The 24115-nt window shown below is 41.2% G+C and overlaps 2 protein-coding genes across 4 annotated transcripts in view; both read left to right on the top strand.

The window, feature by feature from the left end:
- The window catches only part of LOC140847731 (endogenous retrovirus group FC1 Env polyprotein-like), a 491917-nt gene that overhangs the window by 92178 nt on the left and 375624 nt on the right, over window positions 1–24115 (top strand). The window lies entirely within an intron of this gene.
- On the top strand, window positions 6685–12588 carry LOC108398556 (procathepsin L). Of its 3 annotated transcripts, none has more exons than XM_036991085.2 (8): window positions 6685–6827; window positions 7894–8027; window positions 8323–8445; window positions 8539–8685; window positions 8879–9103; window positions 9542–9707; window positions 10330–10444; window positions 11207–12588. In XM_036991085.2, exons 2-8 carry the CDS (start codon window positions 7905–7907, stop codon window positions 11265–11267), a joined length of 960 nt encoding a protein of 319 aa, XP_036846980.1. In that variant the 5' UTR covers window positions 6685–6827; window positions 7894–7904; the 3' UTR covers window positions 11268–12588. The 3 variants fall into 3 exon arrangements, with proteins under 3 accessions (XP_036846980.1, XP_073084933.1, XP_017518130.1); XM_017662641.3 differs by having other exon boundaries at window positions 6686–6827; window positions 11227–12588; XM_073228832.1 differs by lacking the exon at window positions 10330–10444 and having other exon boundaries at window positions 11227–12588.

Genomic DNA, 24115 nt, shown 5'->3' with positions numbered 1-24115 from the left:
CTTAGTCTTTTTTGACACTGGCCATCCTTACTGGTGTGAGGTGATATCTCACTGTGGTTTTAATTTGCATTTCCCTAATGATTACTGATGTGGAGCATCTTTTCATGTGTCTGTTGGCCATCTGAATTTCTTCTTTGGAGAACTGTCTCTTCATATCCTCTGCCCATTTGTTAATTGGGTTATTTGCTTTTTGGGTGTTGAGGTGTGTAAGTTCTTTATATATTTTGGATGTTAACCCCTTGTTAGATATGTCATTTACAAATATATTCTGCCATACTGTAGGCTGCCTTTTTGTTCTGTTGATAGTGTCCTTTGTGTACATGGCTTCTTATATCAACACATGTGTTATCTTACTTAATTTTAGTACACCCTTATGAGATATTACTATTACCCACATTTTATAGTGAATGAAACCAGAGCATGGAAAGGGTGTTTTCTGCACAAAGTTTATGCCTACCAAAGATGAGATAGGAGAATCTCTATCCTAAAGCCAGTGTGACTGGCTGGTAATTGGGTCAAGAGGTATTGAAGCTGTTGTCTTCATTGATGTGTCATTTTCCCACTGAGTAGTTTGATGCAAACAGGACTGTAAGATAGTAAAGTTTTAAAGAGAAACTTTCAGATATTCTGTAATTTGGGTTATCAAAGCTCAGTGTTTCTGGCAAAGCATTCCTATTTCTCAACTTTCTTTTCCACCTCAATCAAACTAATAAAAAGGAAGAAAAGAAAACATAAATGACTTTTTATTGCTTCTCCAATCAAAGGAAAAAACAAAGAACTGAAAAAAACAGAACTGAAAGTTGAGACAAGTACACAATTTTCTTCTCTTTCATCAGGGTGGGAAATGATCATATCTCCCATGTCTGGATGGCAGCTCCCCACTGTGCTTGGACCATGGGTTTGAATGCCTGTTGGGTGACATACCTAGATGCTCAGAGGGCTCCACAGGGGATGATGCAACAATATAGCATCAAGTGGCCTCAATACGCTAGCACTGCTGGCGACCACTAGACTGAAAATTTGGTTAAGATGAGTCTTCCCTCCGTTTTCATTTTTACCATTTCTGTCATGAACCGCAAAGTATTTCTCTTTCTCAATGTCCCTCTAGGGACCTCCTAGGAAAAGGGCAGCAAAAAAGGATCGGCAGGCAATGGTAGCCACCCGGTCTGCCATCCCATGGGGCCATCCACGGGATTCCTCACACTGCCTTGGTGGACTCTAGCATATTTCTAGAATCTACCAGGACACTGAAGAGGCAGTGGTGAGGCCTTAGGGGACCCTTGCTGATTAGTTCCTGGTCTTGGGGATTCTAAGGAATGAGGTAGGTCTAAGCAACCTAACTATGGCATTTCTAAGCATTTCAAGGACACTGAGGAGGGTCTAGAAGTTCTGTGTTGTAGGAGCAAAAGAATGTCCCCAAGTCCACCTGAAGCCCCCTGAGCTCTGGCCCAAGTACCAGGGTTCCCAGGGAGTTGTAGCCAAATTGGCAATACTTCTGCTCTTAGCCCAATAATCAGCCCTATAAGACCTGAGGTTGGCACTGAGGTATTGTCGTTGGAGCTAGGCTGAGATTGATGCTCAATCTGACCTTTAGTTATGACAGATAAGGTGCAGAAGTTTTGCCTCTTAGAAGTGGTCAAAGAAACACCCAGGGACACAGGGAAATGCCCTTCTGGAAGCTGGTGGGGCAGGAAGATGCTGAGGCCCTGCCTGGGGCAGGCAGCACACCTTCCCTGTGGCTCACATCTTCTTTCAGCAAGACACCAGGTGAACCAGCATTGAAGTGGGGAGCCTGGCCCTGCGGAGAGTCTGTGCTTTATCTCACAGTGGCCTCAGGGCCCACATTTCACTTCTCCTGGTCCCTCTGGCACCCAGAGTCCAGTTTGCCAAGTAAGTGATGGTGGCTGGGGAGGGATGAGGACCAAGTTCCCAGAGACTGGCTTCCTTTCTAAGCACTGCTGTCCTGCCCCACCCACATTTGTTATGCTTCACTTTACAGAGGAACCTGGCAGCACCTGATTCTGTATACCCACTGCCAGGCACAGCCTCATCTGTTACGGCATACAGTAGCACTCATCTCCTGGGGCACTGGCTCTCAAAGTGGGTGTCCTAGAGCATCAGCAACAGTAGGGAACTTGTTAGAAAAGCAAATTCAGGAAGCCCATCCCAGACTCACTGAATCAGAAATGAAGAGGACAGAGGTTAGCAGTCTGTTTTCTCAAGCCCTGCAGGTGATTCTGATGCTCAAGGGTGAGAACCACGGTCACAGGGGTGTTGTGGGGAGTGAGTGAGGAGTATGTGGTGTGCTCAGGACACCAACGTGTTATTTAGCTGTTAGTGTCATCGCCATCATTAACACCATGATCACCATCGCCATCATCACAGGAATCCTTTCTAATAATGATTTAATCGCCAGGAGCACCGAGTACTCACAGATGGGGATACTTTTCCTTGGAACAACCCCCTGTCCCACATACATATATGTATGCAAGCTGACTGACTCTCTTAACAGCACAAACATCTTGACCATTTATCATCATGACACGGGGCGTCAGGGGGAAAAACGTAAGAACCTACATTAGTAAGGGAAGACTTTGTTAATAGGGACAATTGCAATAAAAGATGCTCAAAGCCTAGATTGGAAATGCCTCAGGGAAGGAGTGGGGTGAGCAACGCTTTTATGTGCAGAGACCATGGAATAGGTGGCTGTGCAGAGTGTGTGTGTGTTGGTGGGGGGGAATGAAAACTGCCATGTGGGAGTCTTGAAACTTTAAAAACTGTGTCAAACATTGCAGTAACAAGCGAGTCAAGGCAGGAACACTTGGCTGTAGTTAGGGACATGAGCAAAGAAGTTACAGATGGGAAGTTCACATAGATTTCAGGGCCTAACTGTCCCGCTTCAGCCAGTCTAAAGATAATGTTAATGTTAAACAACCGAATTCTGATCAGTGTTGTCAAGAAACTGATTTTTACCTATGCCATGTGTAGTATGTTAAATAATGGCTCCCAACGATATCAGGTTTTAATTCCTGGAATCTACAAATGTGATCTTCTATAGCTAAGATGCTGCAAAGTTGATTAAATTAAGGATTATGAGATGGAGAGACTACCCTGGATTATCTGGGTGGGCCCTAAAAGCAAACACGTTACAAGACAGAAGTGGAGGAAAATCTGACACGGACAGAAGAGGGGGTGCAATGTGGCCAGGGAGGCCATGATTGGAATGATGCAGGCGCAAATCAAACAAGGAGCGCCTGGAACCCCCAGCAGTTGGGAGAGGAGAGGGGCAGGTTCTCCCCCAGGGCCTCCAGAGGGAGCACAGCCCTGTCACCTGGTTTTCAGCCCAAGTAACCCTGACTTTGGATTTCTGACCACCGTAACTGAGAGAGAATAAATTCTGGTGGTTTTAAGCCACCAAGTTTGTGGGAAGCAGCTATAGCAAACTATTACACCTTGTTTCATGAAAAGACTTTTTCAGAGTTTGTTTTTCAAGTTCTATGAGGTTATCTCCTCTGGCATCCAAAAGAGTTTATGGATTATACTTTTAAGGGTGGAGAAAAAAGTCCCACAAGGTTAACTCCTTTGCTATTTACTGCACCCAATGCTTTGCCGTGATCTCATTTAAGTATATTGGTCATGGCTCTGCTCACAGGCTGTAAAATCAAGATTACTGTAGTTAACCTCACTTTTAAATGGAAAGGCTGAGCTTCAGAAAGCTGTTAGTAAAGGTAAAAGTAGAATGTGTCTAAGTAAATGCACAAACTACCCAGGAGAGGATAGTGAGCACAAAGTAAGGGTTTAATTCTTGGTGACTGATTTACTTAACAAATTGGCAGACTGTTTAACCCATTAGGAAAAGCAAGGTTACAGCAGCTCAGAAAAATGTTATTTCAAAATAAGTGGCTTCATATGAACATCTAATCATAAACAAGCTCTTTTCCATGATATCATAAATGGTAATAAATCACTGTACAATTGGGCAGTTGTCTGGATAATGTTTTCTAAGGGTAACTCTTGGTTCAGGGAATTCAACAAACTGGAGGAGGCTGTTATATTAGGAAGAGGTGTACAGTGGCCTCAGGGTCTTGACACCATCACACAGGATTTACTCATTCCCCTACAGTTTAAAACTTCCAGATGTGGTAATGAATATATCCTGTTTTACTAGTGAGCAAGAGAAATCTAGACAGATGCACACAGGAGTACAATTTCAGAGACTGCATTTTAAACAGGAATTGGGAAGTTCTGCCAACAGCATTTATCAAAGGCAGAGCTATTAAATCTGACCGTTTTAATAATTAGCACTCATCTAAGTTATTTTGCAAAGAAATAGGAATAGAAAGAGAGGAACGCAGTGGTTAGCAGTAACACATTTCTCAAATGCATTACTTAACAGATTATGTGTAAGTCGATGTCATGAATCGGAGCAATGATATCTTCCACTCTTGCTAACTGGCTTTCTCCTCTCTCCTGAATTTACTTATTTCTTGATTTAATTGTAGGTTTTGAGCAAATTTGCTATAGAGTCTATTTTTTTCCTCCACTGCTTGTATCACATTCCAAGAAACAAAGGGGATGCCATTCACCTGCCACACTGCCTTTTGTCAGGCTATTATTGCCTAAGGTGTGGTGCTAATGTGGTAGCAGGTTTTTCCTTCTTGCACTGTGGCCCAAATGCAAGTGCAAAACCCACGTGTTAGAATAATTTAATTTCTTGAGGCAGACTGAGTAAACAAAAGGACAATGGTCAAACTTTATGTGACATCAGAACTCTGCCCCACAGAAGAAATCTCTGTGGAGCCAACTCAGAACAGTGCCTAGCTGAACAGCTACCAATGTACTTTTGCCTCTATGTGGCTTAACAGAAGCTTCCTTTTTTTCTTACAAAGCTTTTCCTCATCCTGTCTATCTTTGAATTGTCTCCCTTGGTATGGCAAGTGGTTCTTCTGTAGGCGGTCTTTGTTACTTCACCTGTGAATGACGCTGGTGTTGACCACAATTATTTATTTATTAAAAAAATTTTTTATTCTTTTTTTTTTGGTATCATTAATCTACAATTACATGAGGAACATTATGGTTACTACACTCACCCAATCGCCAAGTTCCCCCCACATACCCCATTGCAGTCACTGTCCATCAGCGTAGTAAGATGCTGTAGAATCACTACTTGTCTGTGTTGTACAGCCGTCCTGTGACCCCCCTACATTATACATGCTAATCATAATGCCTCCTTTCTCCCCAGACCCCACTTATCCCTCCCTTCCCACCCATCCTCCCCAGTTCCTTTGCCTTTGGTAACTGTTAGTCCATTCTTGGGTTCTGTGAGTCTGCTCACAATGATTTATTTTTAAAAAACAAGTGAAACAGAACCCTAGCCATATGCAACAAATAACAAATATACTTTTATAACTGCATGAGAACTTCAGGCCCCTAGTTGTGTTTGTGAGGTAAGGGATTCTACTTCAGCCATGAAATGAAATTTTTAATAAATTGATTTAAAAAAATTTTGTCTGTGCTTCTTTGAAGATTATTAATTTTAACTAAGACTTTACAAACTGACATGCACTATGACTCCATTTTTGTGTGCATTTGTGTGTATGTATATAACGGTGTGTGAATACATAAACACATAAATACATAAAGGCATATATATAAAGATATGCCTGGAAAAGAGTTATAGGGGAATGTACTAAGGGTGTTTTCTTACGTACTTCTAAAAAACTTTTAGAAACGTTTCTGAAGACAAGTACTGACTGTGGCATCTTACTACACTGATGGACAGTGACTACAGTATGGGTGAATGTAGTAACCACAATGTTTCTCATGTGAAACCTTCATAAAAAATTTTGCTAAAAAAACGCTTCTGAATTAATTTTCTTAAATCTTTACATATATTTTTTTATCTAGAACATTTCTTCAAATTGCATACATAACCTAAACCCTGACATTGTTACTAATGTACATTTCTTATTTCTCAAGAGAAACGGCTTGGATACAGAGGAAGGTATGATTCATAATGCACAAAGTAGGGAAATAAAAGCAGTTTCCACCCTTCTCAACTGCTGTCCTTTTTATTACGTCAAATTTTCCTGTAAATAACTCTTTTCTGACGGTTGGAAAAAAGACTCCCTGACTGGGGAGACAGGAAAGGAGCATCACAAGGTGCCACCCCTTCCCTGACGCCACCCAGCCCGGCCCCTTTCCTTCCCAGGATTTGGGCCGTGTCGCGACCCCAGATGGGGGGAGGTCTCTCCACCCACACTCCTCCACGACCCACCGCACCCCATTCTGAAACAGCAAGAGCACCTCTGCCAGGGCCTCTGCACTACTTCCCCGCCCGCCTTTCCTGAGGACGAACAGAAATCGCTAGACCAGATCCCGCTGGTCTCAGCGCTCCCGGGACCTTAAGCAAAAAACTCAGGGCCTGGAGGACTCGGGGTGATGCGCAAAACCCCTGGGGGCCTCGCTTAATCCTCTCCCTTAACCGTCACCCAGCGCGCATACCGGATAATCCCCAGGGAGGTGCGGAACCCTCCTCGGCGATGTCCGCGCCCCCGCTGACCTCCCCGGGTCCACCGAGGCAGCCCGACCAGCCCGGAACTAGCTGGAACCCAGCTAGTCACGCACTGAGAGTCACGTGCGCGGAGACCCCGCCCACAGGCTGGCTCAGCCAATCCTCGCGCAGGCCGGTTGTGGGGGCGGGGCCGGCGGGCCGAATCTCGGGCCTTAAAGGCTGAGTCAGGAGCAACTGGATCAGCACTTGAGGCTCTCTGCCGTGGGAACGTATCGTCTTCTAAAGTGCGCGTGCGCAGCTGTGGCCACCGCAGGTCAGCGGCCGGGACTAGGGTCGAGGCGCGCTGGGGAAAGGGAATGGAGGAGGGACCCATCCAGGGACACCCACGAGGGGGCGGGCACGACCCTGGGAATGAGAGCGTCTGCCCTCCAGCAGTTGGCGAGGCTGGGTCAGCACAGCCTGGAGTCCTGCCAGCCTTGAGGTGGGCAGCGGGGGGTGGGGGAGGCTGTGCGGGAACCCAACACAACGGTCCTTGGCGGTGCCCAAGCGGTTCAGCGTCTGGGCCGCGGAGGGCAGGGGACCGGGCCTGGCTGGACGTGACAGCCTGAGCCCCTCACCCGGGACTGCGGGCCCAGCGCTCCCTGCGCCGCCATCAACATCCTCTGGAAGAGGAGGGCGGGGAGCGGGAGGGCATGCCAGCGGCCTGGTCGGTGTTCTGGGCCCCGGGAGAGCCTGGCCTTGCTCGGGCGCGGGGTCTGTGGACCCCTCTCGTGCCAAGCGACCGCTCTCCCGCTTTGGGGGAGTGAGCCGGGTGTTGGTGGCAGAGGCTTCCTCTGGAGAGCCTTTTCAGAAAGGTTTCAATTCAAGAACTGTAGGTCCAAAGGCATGTAGGGGTTGGTAACTGTGGGTTCCCCCCGGCTTTGCCTTAATGAGAAGAAAGGTGGAAGGTGACTGACTGCCCAACTCCCGGAGACCCCTGCCCTCCTGGGAACCAGGTGTCCTGATAAATAACTTGCTGGGTCGTTTCAGTACCTACAGTAAATAACCTGGACCAACAGTGCCCTGGTTTCCTAAGATTCTGACCCATAAATTATCCTGCGACCTTTATCAAAACCTAAATTATCATTGCACTATTACAGTGAAGTCTGTCAATTCCTAGAGCACTTGTCACCTCGTTTTTCATTTTGATGTCTGAATCAGATCTCTCTGCTGTTTGGTAAGTCCTTGGCCTGTTTCTTCACGACCCACATCCTTGCCTTCCACAGCCCTTTCCTAAATATTTGGGAAGGTAATTTAAATGTTTTTACTCTAGCATCTCAGGAGAAAGTAGGGTGTCTTAGAAGGATTGGTCTAATCAGATACTCATTTCATTTCCTTAGGTTTTTGAAACATGCATCCTTCACTCCTGACTGTCCTGTGCTTGGGAATCGCCTCGGCTGTTCCACAACTTGATCAAAGCTTAGATGCACAGTGGTCCCAGTGGAGAGCAACACACAAGAAACTCTATGGCAAGGTTGGTAACATCTGAAACTGTGCAGAGGGACCCTGCCGAGAGTGGTCAGTTCTGTTGGGAGTTTATAGCAGAGAGGAGCTTCCTGAGGGCCTCTCACCAAGGTAGTGACCATGGCACACATTGCTGAGGAGAATGTGGGGTACATCCCATTGTGTAGACACTGGAGATCAGTTTCCAGAAGTATGAGGCCATCCTGGCCATGGTTTCTCTTTCATTGTGCCTGAAAATCCACTTGGTGATGATGGGTTGAGTTTTAAGTAGAAATAAAGCTAATTTGTTGTGTATTTGCCTATAGAATGAAGAAGGATGGAGGAGAGCAGTGTGGGAGAAGAACCTGAAAATGATTGAACTGCACAATCGGGAATACAGCTTAGGGAAACACGGCTTCACAATGGCAATGAATGCCTTTGGAGACATGGTGAGTGTGGCATGGGCGGCTGTACGATAGGTGCTTCTTCTCCTCAGTACTTTAACGAAATAACCTTGCTTTTTCAACATTTTATTTTTAAAGACCAATGAAGAATTCAGGCAAGTAATGAATGGCTTTAAAAACTTGAGACACAAAAAGGGGAAAGTGTTCCATGAACTTCCCTTTCTTGAAGTACCCAAATCTGTGGATTGGAGAGAGAGAGGCTATGTAACGCCGGTGAAGAATCAGGTAGGATAGCATTCGTGTTCAGATCTTCTATCTCAATTAGGAAAGCCAGATGGGAATTGGCATCCATGCTTTAGTAGACTGTGGAATGACATGCAGTTTGCTAATTTATTTATGTTTTGTTTAAGAGTATTCAGGTATATGGGTTGTCAGTCTTTGTATTTGTCTCGGAAACAGGTAACTTTTTTTATTTCAGGGTCAGTGTGGTTCTTGCTGGGCTTTCAGTGCAACTGGTGCCCTGGAGGGACAGATGTTTCACAAAACTGGTAAGCTTGTTCCACTGAGTGAGCAGAATCTGGTGGACTGTTCTCGGTCTCAAGGCAATGAGGGCTGCAACGGTGGCCTAATGGACAATGCCTTCCAGTACGTTAAGGATAATGGAGGCCTGGACTCAGAGAAATCCTATCCATACCTAGCAAGGGTAAATGAGGCTCCTTATCTTGTTATTCCAGCTCTGCTTTCAAAGTTAATTTTCAGAGATAACAGGCACCTTATTCAGCATTCACATTCTTTGCTAACTGCCAGAACTGTCATTGTGAATTACCAGCTTTTGCAAAGTTAGCAGTATAGCTGTTCTTACTTCTGTGGAACATGGAGAATATATCAACATTCTGCATATAATGCAGATTTCTCCGTGGTGAAAAGTGTCTTATGGACATCCCCAAGGGGTCTCATTGAAGAAACATCTGATAATTTTTCCATTTCAAACCAACCAAAAGTATTTTGCTTTCTGGGCTGCTTTTTAATGAAGTTCTTGGAAATCATTAAGCTGCAAACTGCTGTTTTGTGGACTTGGAATTCTTGTTCCCCAGGAAGTGGATGGTGGCCATCAAGTTTCTTTCCCATTTGCCTTTAAAAGGACACAGATGCCTGTAACTACAAGCCCGAGTTTGCCGCCGCCAATGACACTGGCTTTGTGGACATCCCTCAGCGGGAGAAGGCCCTCATGAAGGCCGTGGCAGCAGTGGGGCCCATCTCTGTTGCCATCGATGCCGGCCATGAGTCGTTCCAGTTCTATAAAGCAGGTAGACATGTTTGTCTCCTTACTGTAGAAATTCAGGCAGTCAGAACTGGAAACCACCACCATGACTGAGTTTCCAGTGTGAGGTCCTGCTTCCCAGGATTGTAGAATTTTGAGTGTGTGCATTTAATACAGTGAGTTTCCATTTAACATTATACTTTAAGCATTTTCTCATAACAAACTCTTCATGAATATTTCTAAGTGGCTATGTAATCCTAGAACCTAATTTATGTGACTATTTTCCAATTGTTGGGCCTTTTTTCCAAAAAATTTTTATTGGAATTAGTCTAAGTATTTTTTTGTTTTGTCTTGTTTCCTCAGTTGGCATTCTAAGAGTAGAAAGGATTATGCTAATTAATACCAGTAAATATGAGTAATTCTTGACAAATAGATCTTACTACTAGAAATCTTTTAAGTAGAAAATATCTTGGATTTAGTTAATTTCTTGTGAGTTGTTTGACTTTTTTCTTTTTATCATATATTTTGGCAAATATTTACATCTGATTTGGAACTTATGATATTGCACTGAATTTTGAGATGCTTCTCCTAACTGTGGTTGTCAGGGCAGGTTACTGTCACATGTCAGTTGGAGTTTCTCACCCCAACTTGGAATTTTACTCTGCCAGGCATTTATTATGATCCGCAGTGTAGCAGCAAAGACCTGGATCACGGCGTCCTGCTGGTTGGCTATGGCTTTGAAGAAGCAGATTCAAATAACAAATTCTGGCTTGTCAAGAACAGGTATAAAACTACAAATGTTATATTTTAAATTGAAAAAGGGGTTTTCATTTGGAATCAGTATTTGGTTTCAAGTCAAACAGCTCACTTTTGAAGTCCCAGAAATCTTTCTCCCACTTAGAGTGAGCACAGAAGTACTGATGTTTGATTATATGATTCTGTAGCAGGCTTGTTGGGGTTATTAAGTATTTGTAACATTGCATTTCCAAATTCTGAAAATTTTCTTAATTCAGAAACACATCTGGTCCCAGGGATTTCAGATAAAGGATTTTGCACCTGTGGTGTTAAGGGCTGGTTTCCTTTCTCTGTCTTGGATTTTTCAACAAGTCATATAGTTCACAGAAGCATCTGCCTCCACTGATTCTTTAAGTCTGAAAGATTGTCCAAGAGCCCATGGCCTATGCATCCTTCATGTTACCACATGGTGCCCTGGTTTTGCATTCTGCTTCTCAGCTCTTAGAGGCCTTGAGGGTTGTCGTGATCAATTCTCAAGCTAAAGTTATTTGCTTGAGATGAGGTTGTAAGCCTGTAGACAGACTGCTGCATTAGAATCCCAGTTCTGCTCTCTTTCCTATCTTAAAAAGTTAAGGTAAGCACTCACAGGATTTAAGATTATGTCAATTAAGATTTTAGGTTAAGGACCGTCTTAACGTTTAACATAAATATATGTAATAGAATAGTGCCTGATACATGGTAAACCCTGTTTTAAGTATAAGTTGTTATTATTAATGAAGCTAATGTTACTTGAGTCTTTGTTTAAAACAGAAAACATGCTCTTCTTCCAGCTGGGGGCCAGAATGGGGCTGGAATGGCTACGTTAAAATAGCCAAAGACCAGAACAATCACTGTGGAATCGCCACAGCAGCCAGCTATCCCACTGTGTAAGCTGATGGCAGTGATAATGCAGGACTTGAGAACAGCGTATCCAGACGAATTTCATCATAAAACTGACTAGACCCTTATTGTGTAAGATAAAACACTTGAGTCATTGAGGATCCAAGCTGTGATTTGCATTTTGACATTTTTATAAGGGTAAAATGTTACCACTACTTTAATTACTGTTATATAAATAGCTTTATAATATTCAAGTCTCATTACTTAATGCTAAATATTTGAATTTTCATTTTTTAAAAGGATATATAAAAAAACTACCTTTTAAAATAAATTTTAATTCAGTATGTAGAGATGGAACTTCTTTCTATATTTATAATGCATTAATGTTTTGTGTAGTTGGGAAATACAGTTAGGCTATAAAGATGTAACTGAATGTGCCAATGGTGGATTAGGAAAAGGACGCTGGGTGGCCCTCTTGATCTTCCAGTTATAATGTCAGCTACCTGTTGACCGTGTTGACCCAATCCTTGAAGCCAGCCAAATGTGACACCCAGTCTGGAAGGGCAAAGGTGAATTGTCTTAATAAAAACAAATTCACCCTTAGAAAAGTGATTACACATACAGATTGTTAGATTTTAGATAACTAGAAAAGGAGGGCCTCTTCCTTTGACTCAGGATGTTTCTAACTTAGTCATGTTATGTGCAGAAAGCCTCAGAGCCCGTTACCAAAGCAGCTGCTGAAATCACTGTGTGGATCACGTGACTACTTGGCAGCTGGAAAGGACAAGGCCCCAGTGGACTGCAGGCATTAGTCTTTGTTCTGCCAAGTCTCTGACGGCATTCCACATAACTTTCAGAAAAAGCCTCCTTTATTACCTGGTGTTAACAAATGTAAATTTAATGGCTGTGATTAATAAATCTCAGGTGCTTGGTAGAAACTGGAGAAATGTGTTCAAGGTCTACCAGAGATGAGGGTTGGCTTCAAAAATAGTCCTCTGGCCTTGAAAATGGGTGACAGATCTTCAGGCCAAATTTGGGTTTACCTAATCTCTGAGCCAAAAATTAACTTGATGGGAACAGAACAGCCTAATAAGCATATGGTTGCACAGGTAGTAAATACAAATCATGCATTTGCATATTTAGACAGGAAGGAAAAAATGCCAAGCTGCTGGGTGATTTATAGATGATTATTTTCTTTAACCTGTTAAAATGTAAAAACACACCTACATTCTGCAGGCTAAAAAATCATGTGTGCATGTGTTTAAAAATCTCATGTTTCCAAAGTATAAAGAATAAACTGGTGAAATGTTTAATGTAGCTATAATCCTTGTGAAGGGAATGAGATGGTGGACAGCCGGAGCCTTCTGTCCCACAAACCTTCAGTAGCCATTACCCACAGCCTTTTGTAAAACACCGTATACCATGTACAGTCTGAGTTTTCCTTGGGGATGATGCCTTCATCTTGCTCTGCAGCAGCAGGCTGCCTCCGTGCTGGCCACAGGACCCTGGAACAACTCAAGACTCTTAAATATCTGGGAACTGAACTGAATCAAAGTTTGGTAGCTTTTTATTTAAATAAGAAAGCTTAGGTAAAGCAGAAAATTCCTCAGATGTCCAAACCATGATATTTGATGCTTTTGTAATTTTCAAAGACCTTTATATTTTAAACTTGTGGAAATCTCTAACATCTGCCACCTAGAAGCATTTTCAAAGGAGCCAATAGACTTCAAATACATTGAGCTGGAAACAAATTTGATCACAACAAAAATCTAATATGAAGTACAAACTTAGCACCAGGAATGCTTATAGTCCAGACATTTAAATAATTCTTTTTTTTATCTAAATAATTCTTTATTCTAGTTTTATTGCAAAGGAATTAAGGAAAAAGGAAATAATTTGGCAAATATGAGGGAGGAATTGGCTTATGTGAGTGCATAGCCACAACACTTGGGCATCTACTAGGGGAAGGAGAGGGCTGAGTATAGACCCCATCTCAGCTTCATTTACAGTTGGCCACCTTTGGTCTGTATTCCAGCCTGCCAATCAAAGGACTAGAGCTACCCTTCTAACCTTGAGCTACAATATTGAATTCTGAATCTCTGTTTAATTGGCCCATTTCAATAAATTCAGTCTGATCTAACTTTATGTCCCTTCTACTTAGCTCTGCACCCTTAATATCCTTTCCTATTCATATTCCCCAAATTTGGGTCTGTATGTCTTGGAAGAGTCATGCCCATCTCGTGAAATGTAGTGCACTGCCTTAGGAGCCACTCTTGGTACCTCACCTCTTAGAGCCCGCTGTGGGGAGTGTAGATCAGATGCAGAAGCAGAGAGGGTTGGTAGGGGCGCATCCTGAGAAGGAGTGTCTTGCGAGGAAACTACCTCAGGGGAGCCATTTGTCTGCATTGCTCACGCAAAGAGAGTTAACCTCAAGTGGACGGCCTGCCCCTCCAGACAAGACTCGACGGACTTAGGGTGTCAACATCCCCAGATTCATCAGGATGTGTCTGTGAGCCCCCATTCTGAAGTTCAGACCTTCTTCAATCCCTCACTTTTACGTAAAGCCTGTGAGATTGGGAATTCGGTTTGCATTGTAATTCATCCATTTGTGTGAGACATTGAGTTTGGTTTGCAGAAATCTTAGCTCTGTGGCTACAAGTGAAAAGAATTTCTTAAAGGGCAGATAAAACTTTAGGGTCCCTTTTGTGGCACTTGAGTAGGAGTTCCAAGATCTGAGCTCATCTTTTCCTTTCCTCATTTTGTCCAGTGCAGTTATAAGCAAACAGCCAATCTCATTAGTTTGGCCAAAATGCTCTAATGTATCAAATACATGGTCACTCAGAACTTTGCCCCTCAGAAGTGTCTGATAAGGAGCATCCATTGGTAATACAAGCATGTCTCCATTGCCACCTCATGCCATGGGCTATCAGCGCTGCTTTACCACTGGAAATAGAGCCCTTGGTGCCTTTAAATTTTAATAGAATCAATTCCAGAAATCAAACTTACTCTAAAGATTCTTTTCCTCGAGAACCACTGTCAGTAACAAAATCTGCATTATAGGAAATTGGCTCGTATAATTATGGAGGCTGGCAAGACTAAAATTGTAGAGCGAGCTAGCAGACTAGACTAGTATTTCTGTACTACAATCTTATAGCAGAATTCTGTCATCAGGAAATCTCAGTTTTTGCTCTTAAGGGCTTCAACAAATTGGATGAGGCCCCCCCACATTGAGGAGGGTACTCTGCTTTACTCAAAGTCCACTGGTCATAGATGCTAATCCCATCTATAAAATACCTTCACTGCAGCATCTGGACTGGGGTCTAACCAAATCACTGAGCTCTGCAGCCCAGCAAAGTGGTTGGTGTGTAACAGTAACCATCACGGGGGTTGTCGCCTGGGTGCATTTACCTCCTCTATCCCCATTAACCCTTCTTCACCTGCTCTAATCATCCCCACCTTTCAGCCCTGAACACACATGCACACGCATATTTTAAGTTGTTTTTACCAGAGGAAGGCATGCACAGGCAGTATTTCTGACAATCAAACTTACTGTTATTTGTTTTCATATTATTCAGTCTATCTCTCTTGGAAAGAAAATTAAAACAGTTTTTAAAAAACTTGTGTCTATGAGTTCCATCAATTGCTGAGTGGGTGTGGACTTGTCTGTTTCTTCTTTGGGCTCTGGCAGGTCTTGCTTCATGCATTTTGAGGTACTGTGTGTACACATTTAGGATCATTATGTCTTCCTGGGGAGTTGATACTTGTATTGTTATGTAATCTTCATCTTTGTCTCTAGTAATTATCTGCTCTGAAGTCAACTTTATCTGACATTAGGAAAGCCCCTCCTTGCTTTTATTTAAATGTTTACATAATACATCTTTTTCATCCTTTCACTTCCAGCTTACCTATGTCATTGTAGTTGAAGTGAGTTTCTTGTAAATGGGGTATTTTTGGATCATGTTTGTTTTTAAGCCACTCTGTCAGTCTCTGTCTTGTAATTAGTGTATTTAGACTATTTACATTTAAGGTAATTCTGATTGTTAGGGCTGAAGCCTGCCATTTTATTTGCTCTGTTTCCCAAGTTGTTCTTCATATTTCTCTTTTCTTACCTCCCTATGGTTATTTGAACATTTATAAGAATTCTACCTTGATTTACTTAGGGTATTTTGAGTATATAGTTTTGTATAGTTTTCTTAATGATTACTCTACATATTCCAATATATATATGTAACTTCTCACAGTCTACTTATTTTGATGTTTAATCTTTTCCAATGAATTATAGAAACCTTACTTCCATTTAGGTCCCTCTTTACCCTACCACTTTTAAAATATAATTGTCATATTTCCTCCTTAGATTTGAACACCATATGAGATTGTCTTAAAACCTTTGCTTCAACAATCAAATATGATTTAATAAACTTATGAAAGTTTCCCAAAGTTGGATAGTCTTTGGTATTTACCCTATTTTTACCAATTCTGATGTTCCTTTCTTTCTGAAGTTCCCAGCCTTTCTGTCAGAGAATTTCCTTTTACTATTCTTTAAGACTCAGTTTACTAGCATAAAATTCTCTTAGTTTTCCTTTGCCTGATAATGTCATGATTTCCCATTCATTCCTGAAAAATATTTTCACTTGATATAGAATTCTGGTTTGAATAACTTTTCTTTCAGTACTTGAAAAATGTTTTCCACTTCCTTCTGTCCACCGAGTTTAGATAGTGAATATGTTGTTATTCAAATTGGTGTTCCCCTATAAGTAGAAACTGTTGTTTCTCTGGGTGATTCCCAGATTTTTCTTAGTCTTTAGTTTTCAGAAAATTAATTATGATGTGCCTTGACGTGGATTTCTTTGGATTTATCCTGTTTAGATATGATTCATCTTCCTGAATCTGTAGATTTATTTCTTTTCCCAAATTTGAGAAGTTTCAGACATAATTTTTTCAAACAGTTTTTACCATCCCATTCTCCCTCTCCTCTCTGGGTTTCTGAATACACAAAGGTTATCCTGTTTGTTATTGTCCTGTAGGTCCTTGAGATGCTTTTTTTTTGGTCTATTTTTTTCAGTTGTTCACATTGACTTAATTCTGTTGCTCTGTCTCAAATTCTCTAAGTCCATTCTCTGTTATGTCCACTCTACTATTGAGTTTATACAGCAAGTTTTTCATTTTTGTTATATTGTCCAGTTCTTTAATTTCCATTGGCTTTTTTTTTATAATTTTTATCTCTTTGGTTAAATTTTCAATTTTTCATTTGTTTCCAAAAACATTGTACTGTTGAAGCATTTTTATGATGGCTGCTTAGAAACCTTGTCAGATAATTCTAGCATCTGATTTCTCTTGGTGTTTGTGTCTAGTCACTGTGTTTTATTGTTCCTGCCGTGATTTTCCTGGTTATTTGTATGACAAATGCTTCTTTACTGTATTATGAGACTGGATCCTCTGTAACCTTTTTCTGGCAAGTATAGTAAAAGGCCAGATGGGTGTGTTTGTTCACTTCCTGTCAGTCATCCTGGCCAAAATAGGGCACTGACTCACACCACTTTGTTGCAGATGGGTCAGGTGAAAGTTCAGGCCTCTCCTCACCTCATTGTCACCTTCCTGGCAAACATGTGGGCCTGACTCACATCACTTTGTTCCCTCCAAGTGCGGTTATATGATCAGCTCGCCACTCAGCTGTTGGGCCTCCAAGATGGAGAAGGGGAATGAGCAGAAGGCTGACTGTGGGCTGTTACCGTGGGCTGGAGTGGCGGGTCAGCTTCCCCCTGGGCCCACTGACATCAGCTGAGGGGAGAAGCAGTATCAACTATCCCAACTGCACCACTCCATTCCATCTCACTACTGCCAGGGAAGGGGGAAGCTCAGCTGCTCAAGGGGCCTTGGTGGCAGGGGTGGGAGGGGTGCAGCCCGGTTGTAACTAGCGCTGTGAGTGAAGTTTTGCTGCTATGTCGGTGGGTGGGGGTGGGGGGTGTGTCCTCAGCTTGCTGCTTGACCCCACTGACAGTATCCTGGGGAAGCTGACTCAGACCAGCCTGCTTCCAGCCTCTCTAACACCACTCTCTCCCATTGTTTGTGTCAAGGGTTAAAAAATACAGTGGCTTTGCATTCTGACGTGTTCCACCTTTACTCCTCTCAGTCACTTTAGTCTAAGCCTTCTCTTTCTGTCATCTCTGTTGTTCCTGTATTGCTTGATTTTGATTCCACCACAAGCAATTTCTCAGTGTGGGGCTTTGTCCTAAAACCCCAGCAGGTTAGTTCAGAGTTCATAGGAGCTAGACTGCTCTATCCCCTTCAGTCCTTTTACATGGGCCCCTTGCACCCATGGCAGCAGATACGACAAGTACCATTCAGAGTGGCTGCACGCAGATAGCTCTCCGGGCTCTGTCCTGCACAGATGCTGCTGGCATGAGGGCCGTCTGTCTCTGCTCCCAGTGTGTGGGGATTTGTGGGGATAGCTTGTCTTTTTTTTTAGTAAATTTCTCCCTGATGTTTGATATTCAGTTTTGACATCTAGTTGCTTTTTTCTTTAATTGAAATATAGTTGATATACAATATTATATTGGCTTCAAACGTGCAAAATAGCGATTTGACAATTATATGCATTACTATTCACCATGATACTCGTAGGTACCGTCTCTTATTACAAAAATGTTAACTCTATTCCCTATGCTGTACTTCCACTCCTATGACTAATTTATTTTGTAAGTGGAAGTTATCCCGCTTTATCCCCTGCACCTATTTTTCCCATCCCCCACTCCTTCCCCACGGCAACTACCAGTCTGTTCTCTGTGTTTATGGGTCTTTTCTGTTTGTTTGTTTGCTTTGTGTCTTAGATTCCACACATAAGGGAAGTCACATCGCTCTCTTTTTGTGCGGCTGTTCAGTCACCAAACAACCTTGCTGCCTCCGTTGTCCTCTGCCCTGAATCCTTGTCATTCTTCATCTCCTATTGTCCATTCTTTTCAGAACAGCCATGATCTCTCTGCATTGTTGCTTCAGGAATGAAGTCATTACACAAGTTCATAGGTTATCCAAACAGAAGGCAGTATTCTCATTTTTGAGTCAATGACTGATTTAAGGCTGCTTCAAGTTCAGTTATGATCATCAGAGCAAAAGAGAATTTCTGCTAGTCTCTTGGGGTCGATACCATGCAAGGATGAAATGTACTTTCCAAATTTAAAAATTCTCTAATGGCATTGACTTCTAACAAATACACATAATAAAAACAAATATGCAAACATTTAAAACAAACATAAAACTGTTGCCATATGGCTAAGAGCAAGTGATTGATTATTTTCCTACTGATATTTTTGTAGCTTTTTTCAATCAGAAGTTTGGTGGTTCCACAGATTACAAGGAATTAAAAGATTAAAGAGACTAAAGTATACGGAAAATCATCTTTTAAATGAAATAGGAATATGTTTATGAAGAAATTAATATAATCTCTGTAGTTGAGATCAAAGGATAGCTCAAAAATTCCTGATTAAAGGAAGGCAATCCTTCCTTGAGAAATGCCCAGTTTTCTATTGGTGTTGGTGCTCATGCCTTAAAGGAATTTATCGTGCTAAATTTACATAAGGAAATAATGAAAATGAGCAGAGGTTACCAATATGGCTTTATTGTGATGAATAAGAGATGAATATGCCCAAATTCCAAATAACTAAGGCTGCTTCCCCCAAGTAACTCAGCAAGCATTTTCTATTTTTTTTTTTTTGAGAGGGCATCTCTCATATTTATTGATCAAATGGTTGTTAACAATAAAATTCTGTATAGGGGACTCAATGCACAATCATTAATCAACCCCAAGCCTAATTCTCAACAGTCTCCAATCTTCTGAAGCATAATGAACAAGTTTTTACATGGTGGACAAGTTCTTACATAGTGAATAAGTTCTTACATGGTGAACAGTGCAAGGGCAGTCATATCACAGAAACTTTCGGTTTTGATCACACATCATGAACTATAAACAATCAAGTCAGATATGATTATTCATTTGATTTTTATACTTGATTTATATGTGAATCCCACATTTCTCTTGTATTTCTTTTTTAATAAAATGCTGAAGTGGTAGGTAGATGCAAGATAAAGGTAGAAAACATAATTTAGTGCTGTAAGAGGGCAAATGTAGATGATCAGGTCTGTGCCTATAGACTAAGTATTAATCCAAGCTAGACAAGCGCAACAAAACATCCATAGATGCAGAAGATTTCTCTCAAAACAGGGGGGGGGTGAGGTTTTAAGCCTCACCTCTGTTGATCCCCAGTTTCTCACCTGATGGCCCCCCTGTGACTGTGCCTGTCTTAGGTTGTTCCTCCCTTAAGGAATCTTACCCGTCTCTGGCTAACCAGTCATCTTCTGGGGCCATACAGGGAAATGTAAAGTTGGTAAGTGAGAGAGAAGCAATATTCTTTGAAAAGGTTAGCTTTTTACTTATTTGCAGATTTATGCCCTGTGGCTTCTATGCTCAGCATTTGTCTTGAGGTATCTTTACCACTTGGAAGAATTACTATACTCGGTAATTTTCGATATGAGGCACGAATTCTACTAAAGGGTTGTAATTAGGAAGGAAGAAGAAAAGCTATAGAAGTAGCAGACAGAAGAAAACATGGGAAGATTATTTCTTTGACATTTCTTCTTGTAGAGTAACATAAGCATGTATAGGTTTTAAACTACTAATTAAGTTGCATACACACATTAATATAATAGGAATACAGCTACATAACAAAAGCAGACCTACAATTACCAGCCATCTCCAGTGAAACCAAGAAAACCAGTTAGGTACCCTAGGCATTTGTGAAAACTTATTAATGATATGATGGATATGGTCTAACTGAATTTGAATAGTTTGAGAAAAATCAGACAAATTAAAACAACACATTCCTGGGAACTGTTCACATCCCTTATGTTCTTTTAACAGCAGATAGTCTATAGTCACACGATTTTGGAGCACTGCAACTTGCACTTCTCCTAATTCTTGGTTGAGTTCTGACAGTATAGATCCAGTCAAATTTGTTGTTTTACTGTATGCACCGGCCAGCTTAGATATCTCCTTCATTCCAATGGCAAGTCCAGGAACCGGTGGGATGAATGCAGCTACAACTACAACAGCGCCAGGATCTTTGTTGAAGTTTTTTGATGATCAACTTCTGGAATGATGCTTCCAGAGGATGTTGATGTTGGAAGTTCTTCTTCATATTGAATCTTAATTTGTTTTCTGGGTAGCCAAATTAGGCTTTGATCCTCTGTATAAACACAGTCAAACCCTTTGCCCACACTTTGATATGACCTTTATACCATTGTGAAGAACCTATTGGAGATCACCACACAGGAACTGCTTTTTTTTTTTTTTAAGAGAAAGGAATATTATCAGAAAAATGTACTTCCATAGCTGATCATCTGACACCCTTTAAAAGGTCAAAATTAAGGATATGTAAAGCATGCATTAGTCATTGATTTGCAGTCTGTTTTATCCTATCAGGGAGTAATTCCACTTTTCTTTCTCTTTTTTTGTTTTGTAATCATTAATCTACAATTACATGAAGAATATTATGTTTACTAGGCTCTCCCCTATACGAAGTCCCCCCCACAAACCCCATTACAGTCACTGTCCATCAGCATAGCAAAATGTTGTAGAATCACTACTTGTCTTCTCTGTGCTGCACAGCCCTCTCCTTTCTCCCACCCCCCACATTATGCATGCTAATCATAATACCCCCTTTCTTCTTCCCCCCCTTATCCCTCCCTACCCACCCATCCTCCCCAGTCCCTTTCCCTTTGGTACCTGTTAGTCCATTCTTGGATTCTGCTGCTGTTTTGGTCCTTCAGTTTTTCCTTTGTTCTTATACTCCACAGATGAGTGAAATCATTTGGTATTTGTCTTTCTCCGCTTGGCTTATTTCACTGAGCATAATACCCTCTAGCTCCATCCATGTTGTTGCAAATGGTAGGATTTGTTTTCTTCTTATGGCTGAATAATATTCCATTGTGTATATATGTACCATATCTTCTTTATACATTCATCTACTGATGGACACTTAGGTTGCTTCCAATTCTTGGCTATTGTAAATAGTGCTGCGATAAACATAGGGGTGCATCTGTCTTTTTCAAACTGGAGTGCTGCATTCTTAGGGTAAATTCCTAGGAGTGGAATTCCTGGGTCAAATGATAAGTCTGTTTTGAGCATTTTGAGGAACCTCCATACTGCTTTCCACAATGGTTGAACTGATTTACATTCCCACTAGCAGTGTAGGAGGGTTCCCCTTTCTCCACAACCTCACCAACATTTGTTGTTGTTGGTCTTTTGGATGGTAGCCATCCTTACTGGTGTGAGGTGATATCTCATTGTGGTTTTAATTTGCATTTCTCTGATAATTAGCAATGTGGAGCATCTTTTCATGTGTCTGTTGGCCATCTGTATTTCTTTTTTGGAGAACTGTCTGTTCAGTTCCTCTGCCCATTTTTTAATTGGATTATTTGTTTTTTGGTTGTTGAGGTGGGTGAGCTCTTTATATATTTTGGATGTCAAGCTTTTATTGGATCTGTCATTTACAAATATATTCTCCCATACTGTAGGATACCTTTTGGTTCTATTGAATGTGTCTTTTGCTGTACAAAAGCTTTTCAGCTTAATATAGTCCCACTTGTTCATTTTTGCTTTTGTTTTCCTTGCCCGGGAGATATGTTCATGAAGAAGTCGCTCATGTTTATGTCGAAGAGATTTTTGCCTATTTTTTTTCTAAGAGTTTTATGGTTTCATGACTTACATTCAGGTCTTTGATCCATTTCGAATTTACTTTTGTATATGGGGTTAGACAGTGATCCAGTTTCATTCTCTTACATGTAGCTGTCCAGTTTTGCCAGCACCATCTGTTGAAGAGACTGTCATTTCCCCATTGTATGTTCATAGCTCCTTTATCAAATATCAATTGACCATATATGTTTGGGTTAATGTCTGGAGTCTCTAATCTGTTCCACTGGTCTGTGGCTCTGTTCTTGTGCCAGTACCAAATTGTCTTGATTACTGTGGCTTTGTAGTAGAGCTTGAAGTTGGGGAGTGAGACCCCCCGCCCCCACTTTATTTGGGGTCTTTGGTGTTTCCATATGAATTTTTGAACTATTTGTTCCAGTTCATTGAAGAATGTTGCTGGTAATTTGATAGGGATTGCAACAAATCTTATATTGCTTTGGGCAGGATGGCCATTTTGACGATATTAATTCTTCCTAGCCAAGAGCATGGGATGAGTTTCCATTTGTTAGTGTCCCCTTTAATTTCTCTTAAGAGTGTCTTATAGTTTTAGGGTATAGGTCTTTCACTTCTTTGGTTAGGTTTATTCTTAGGTATTTTATTCTTTTTGATGCAATTGTGAATGGAGTTGTTTTCCTGATTTCTCTTTCTATTAGTTCACTGTATAGGAAAGCCACAGATTTCTGTGTGTTAATTTTGTATCGTGCAACTTTGCTGTATTCCGATTCAGTGCTAGTAGTTTTGGAGTGGAGTCTTAGGGTTTTTTATGTACAATATCATGTCATCTGCAAATAGTGACAGTTTAACTTCTTCTTTACCAATCTGGATTCCTTGTATTTCTTTGTTTCATCATATGCTGTGGCTAGGACCTCCAGTACTATGTTAAATAACAGTGGGGAGAGTGGGTATCCCTGTCTTGTTCCCGATCTCAGAGGAAAAGCTTTCAGCTTCTCGCTGTTCAGTATGATGTTGGCTATGGGTTTATCATATATGGCCTTTATTATGTTGAGGTACTTGCCCTCTATACCCATTTTACTGAGAGTTTTTATCATGAATGGATGTTGAATTTTGTCAAATGCTTTTTCAGCATCTATGGAGATGATCATGTGGTTTTTGTCCTTCTTTTTGTTGATGTGGTGGATGATGTTGATGGATTTTCACATGTTGTACCATCCTTGCATCCCTTGGATGAATCCCACTTGGTCATGGTGTATGATCCTTTTGATATACTTTTGAGTTCGGTTTGCTAATATTTTATTAAGTATTTTTGCATCTACATTCATCAGGGATATTGGTGTGTAATTTTCTTTTTTGGTGGGGTCTTTGCCTGGTTTTGGTTTTAGGGTGTTGTTAGCTTCATAGAATGAGTTTGGGAGTATTCCCTCCTCTTCTATTTTTTGGAAAACTTTAAGGAGAATGGGTATTATGTCTTCTCTGTATGATAAAATTCTGAGGTAAATCCGTCTGGCCTGGGGGTTTTGTTCTTGGGTAGTTTTTTGATTACCGTTTCAATTTCTTTGCTCGTAATTGGTTTGTTTAACTTTTGTGTTTCTTCCTTGGTCAGTCTTGGAAGGTTGTATTTTTCTAGGAAGTTGTCCATTTCTTTTAGGTTTTCCAGCTTGTTGGCATATAGGTTTTCATAGTAGTCTTTAATAATTCTTTGTATTTCTGTGGAGTCTGTCATGATTTTTCCATTCTCATTTCTGATTCTGTTGATGTGTGTTGATTCTCTTTTTCTCTTAATAAGTTTCGCTAGAGGCTTATCTATTTTGTTTATTTTCTCAAAGAACCAGCTCTTGGTTTCATTGATTTTTTTCTATTGTTTTATTGTTCTCAATTTTATTTCTTCTCTGATCTTTATTATGTCCCTCCTTCTGCTGACTTTAGGCCTCATTTGTTCTTCTTTTTCCAGTTTCGATAATTGTGATGTTAGACTATTCATTTGGAATTGTTCTTCCTTCTTTAAGTGTGCCTGGATTGCTATATACTTTCCTTTTAAGACTGCTTTTGCTGCGTCCCACAGAAGTTGGGGCTTTGTGTTGTTGTTGTCATTAGTTTCCATATATTCCTTGATCTCTATTTTAATTTGTTCATTGATCCAT

Source organism: Manis javanica, chromosome 2 (genome assembly GCF_040802235.1).
Source record: "Manis javanica isolate MJ-LG chromosome 2, MJ_LKY, whole genome shotgun sequence".
NCBI lineage: Eukaryota > Metazoa > Chordata > Mammalia > Pholidota > Manidae > Manis > Manis javanica.
The sequence above is the reverse complement of the archived record's forward strand: the minus strand, read 5'-3'. Positions and strand labels throughout refer to the sequence as shown.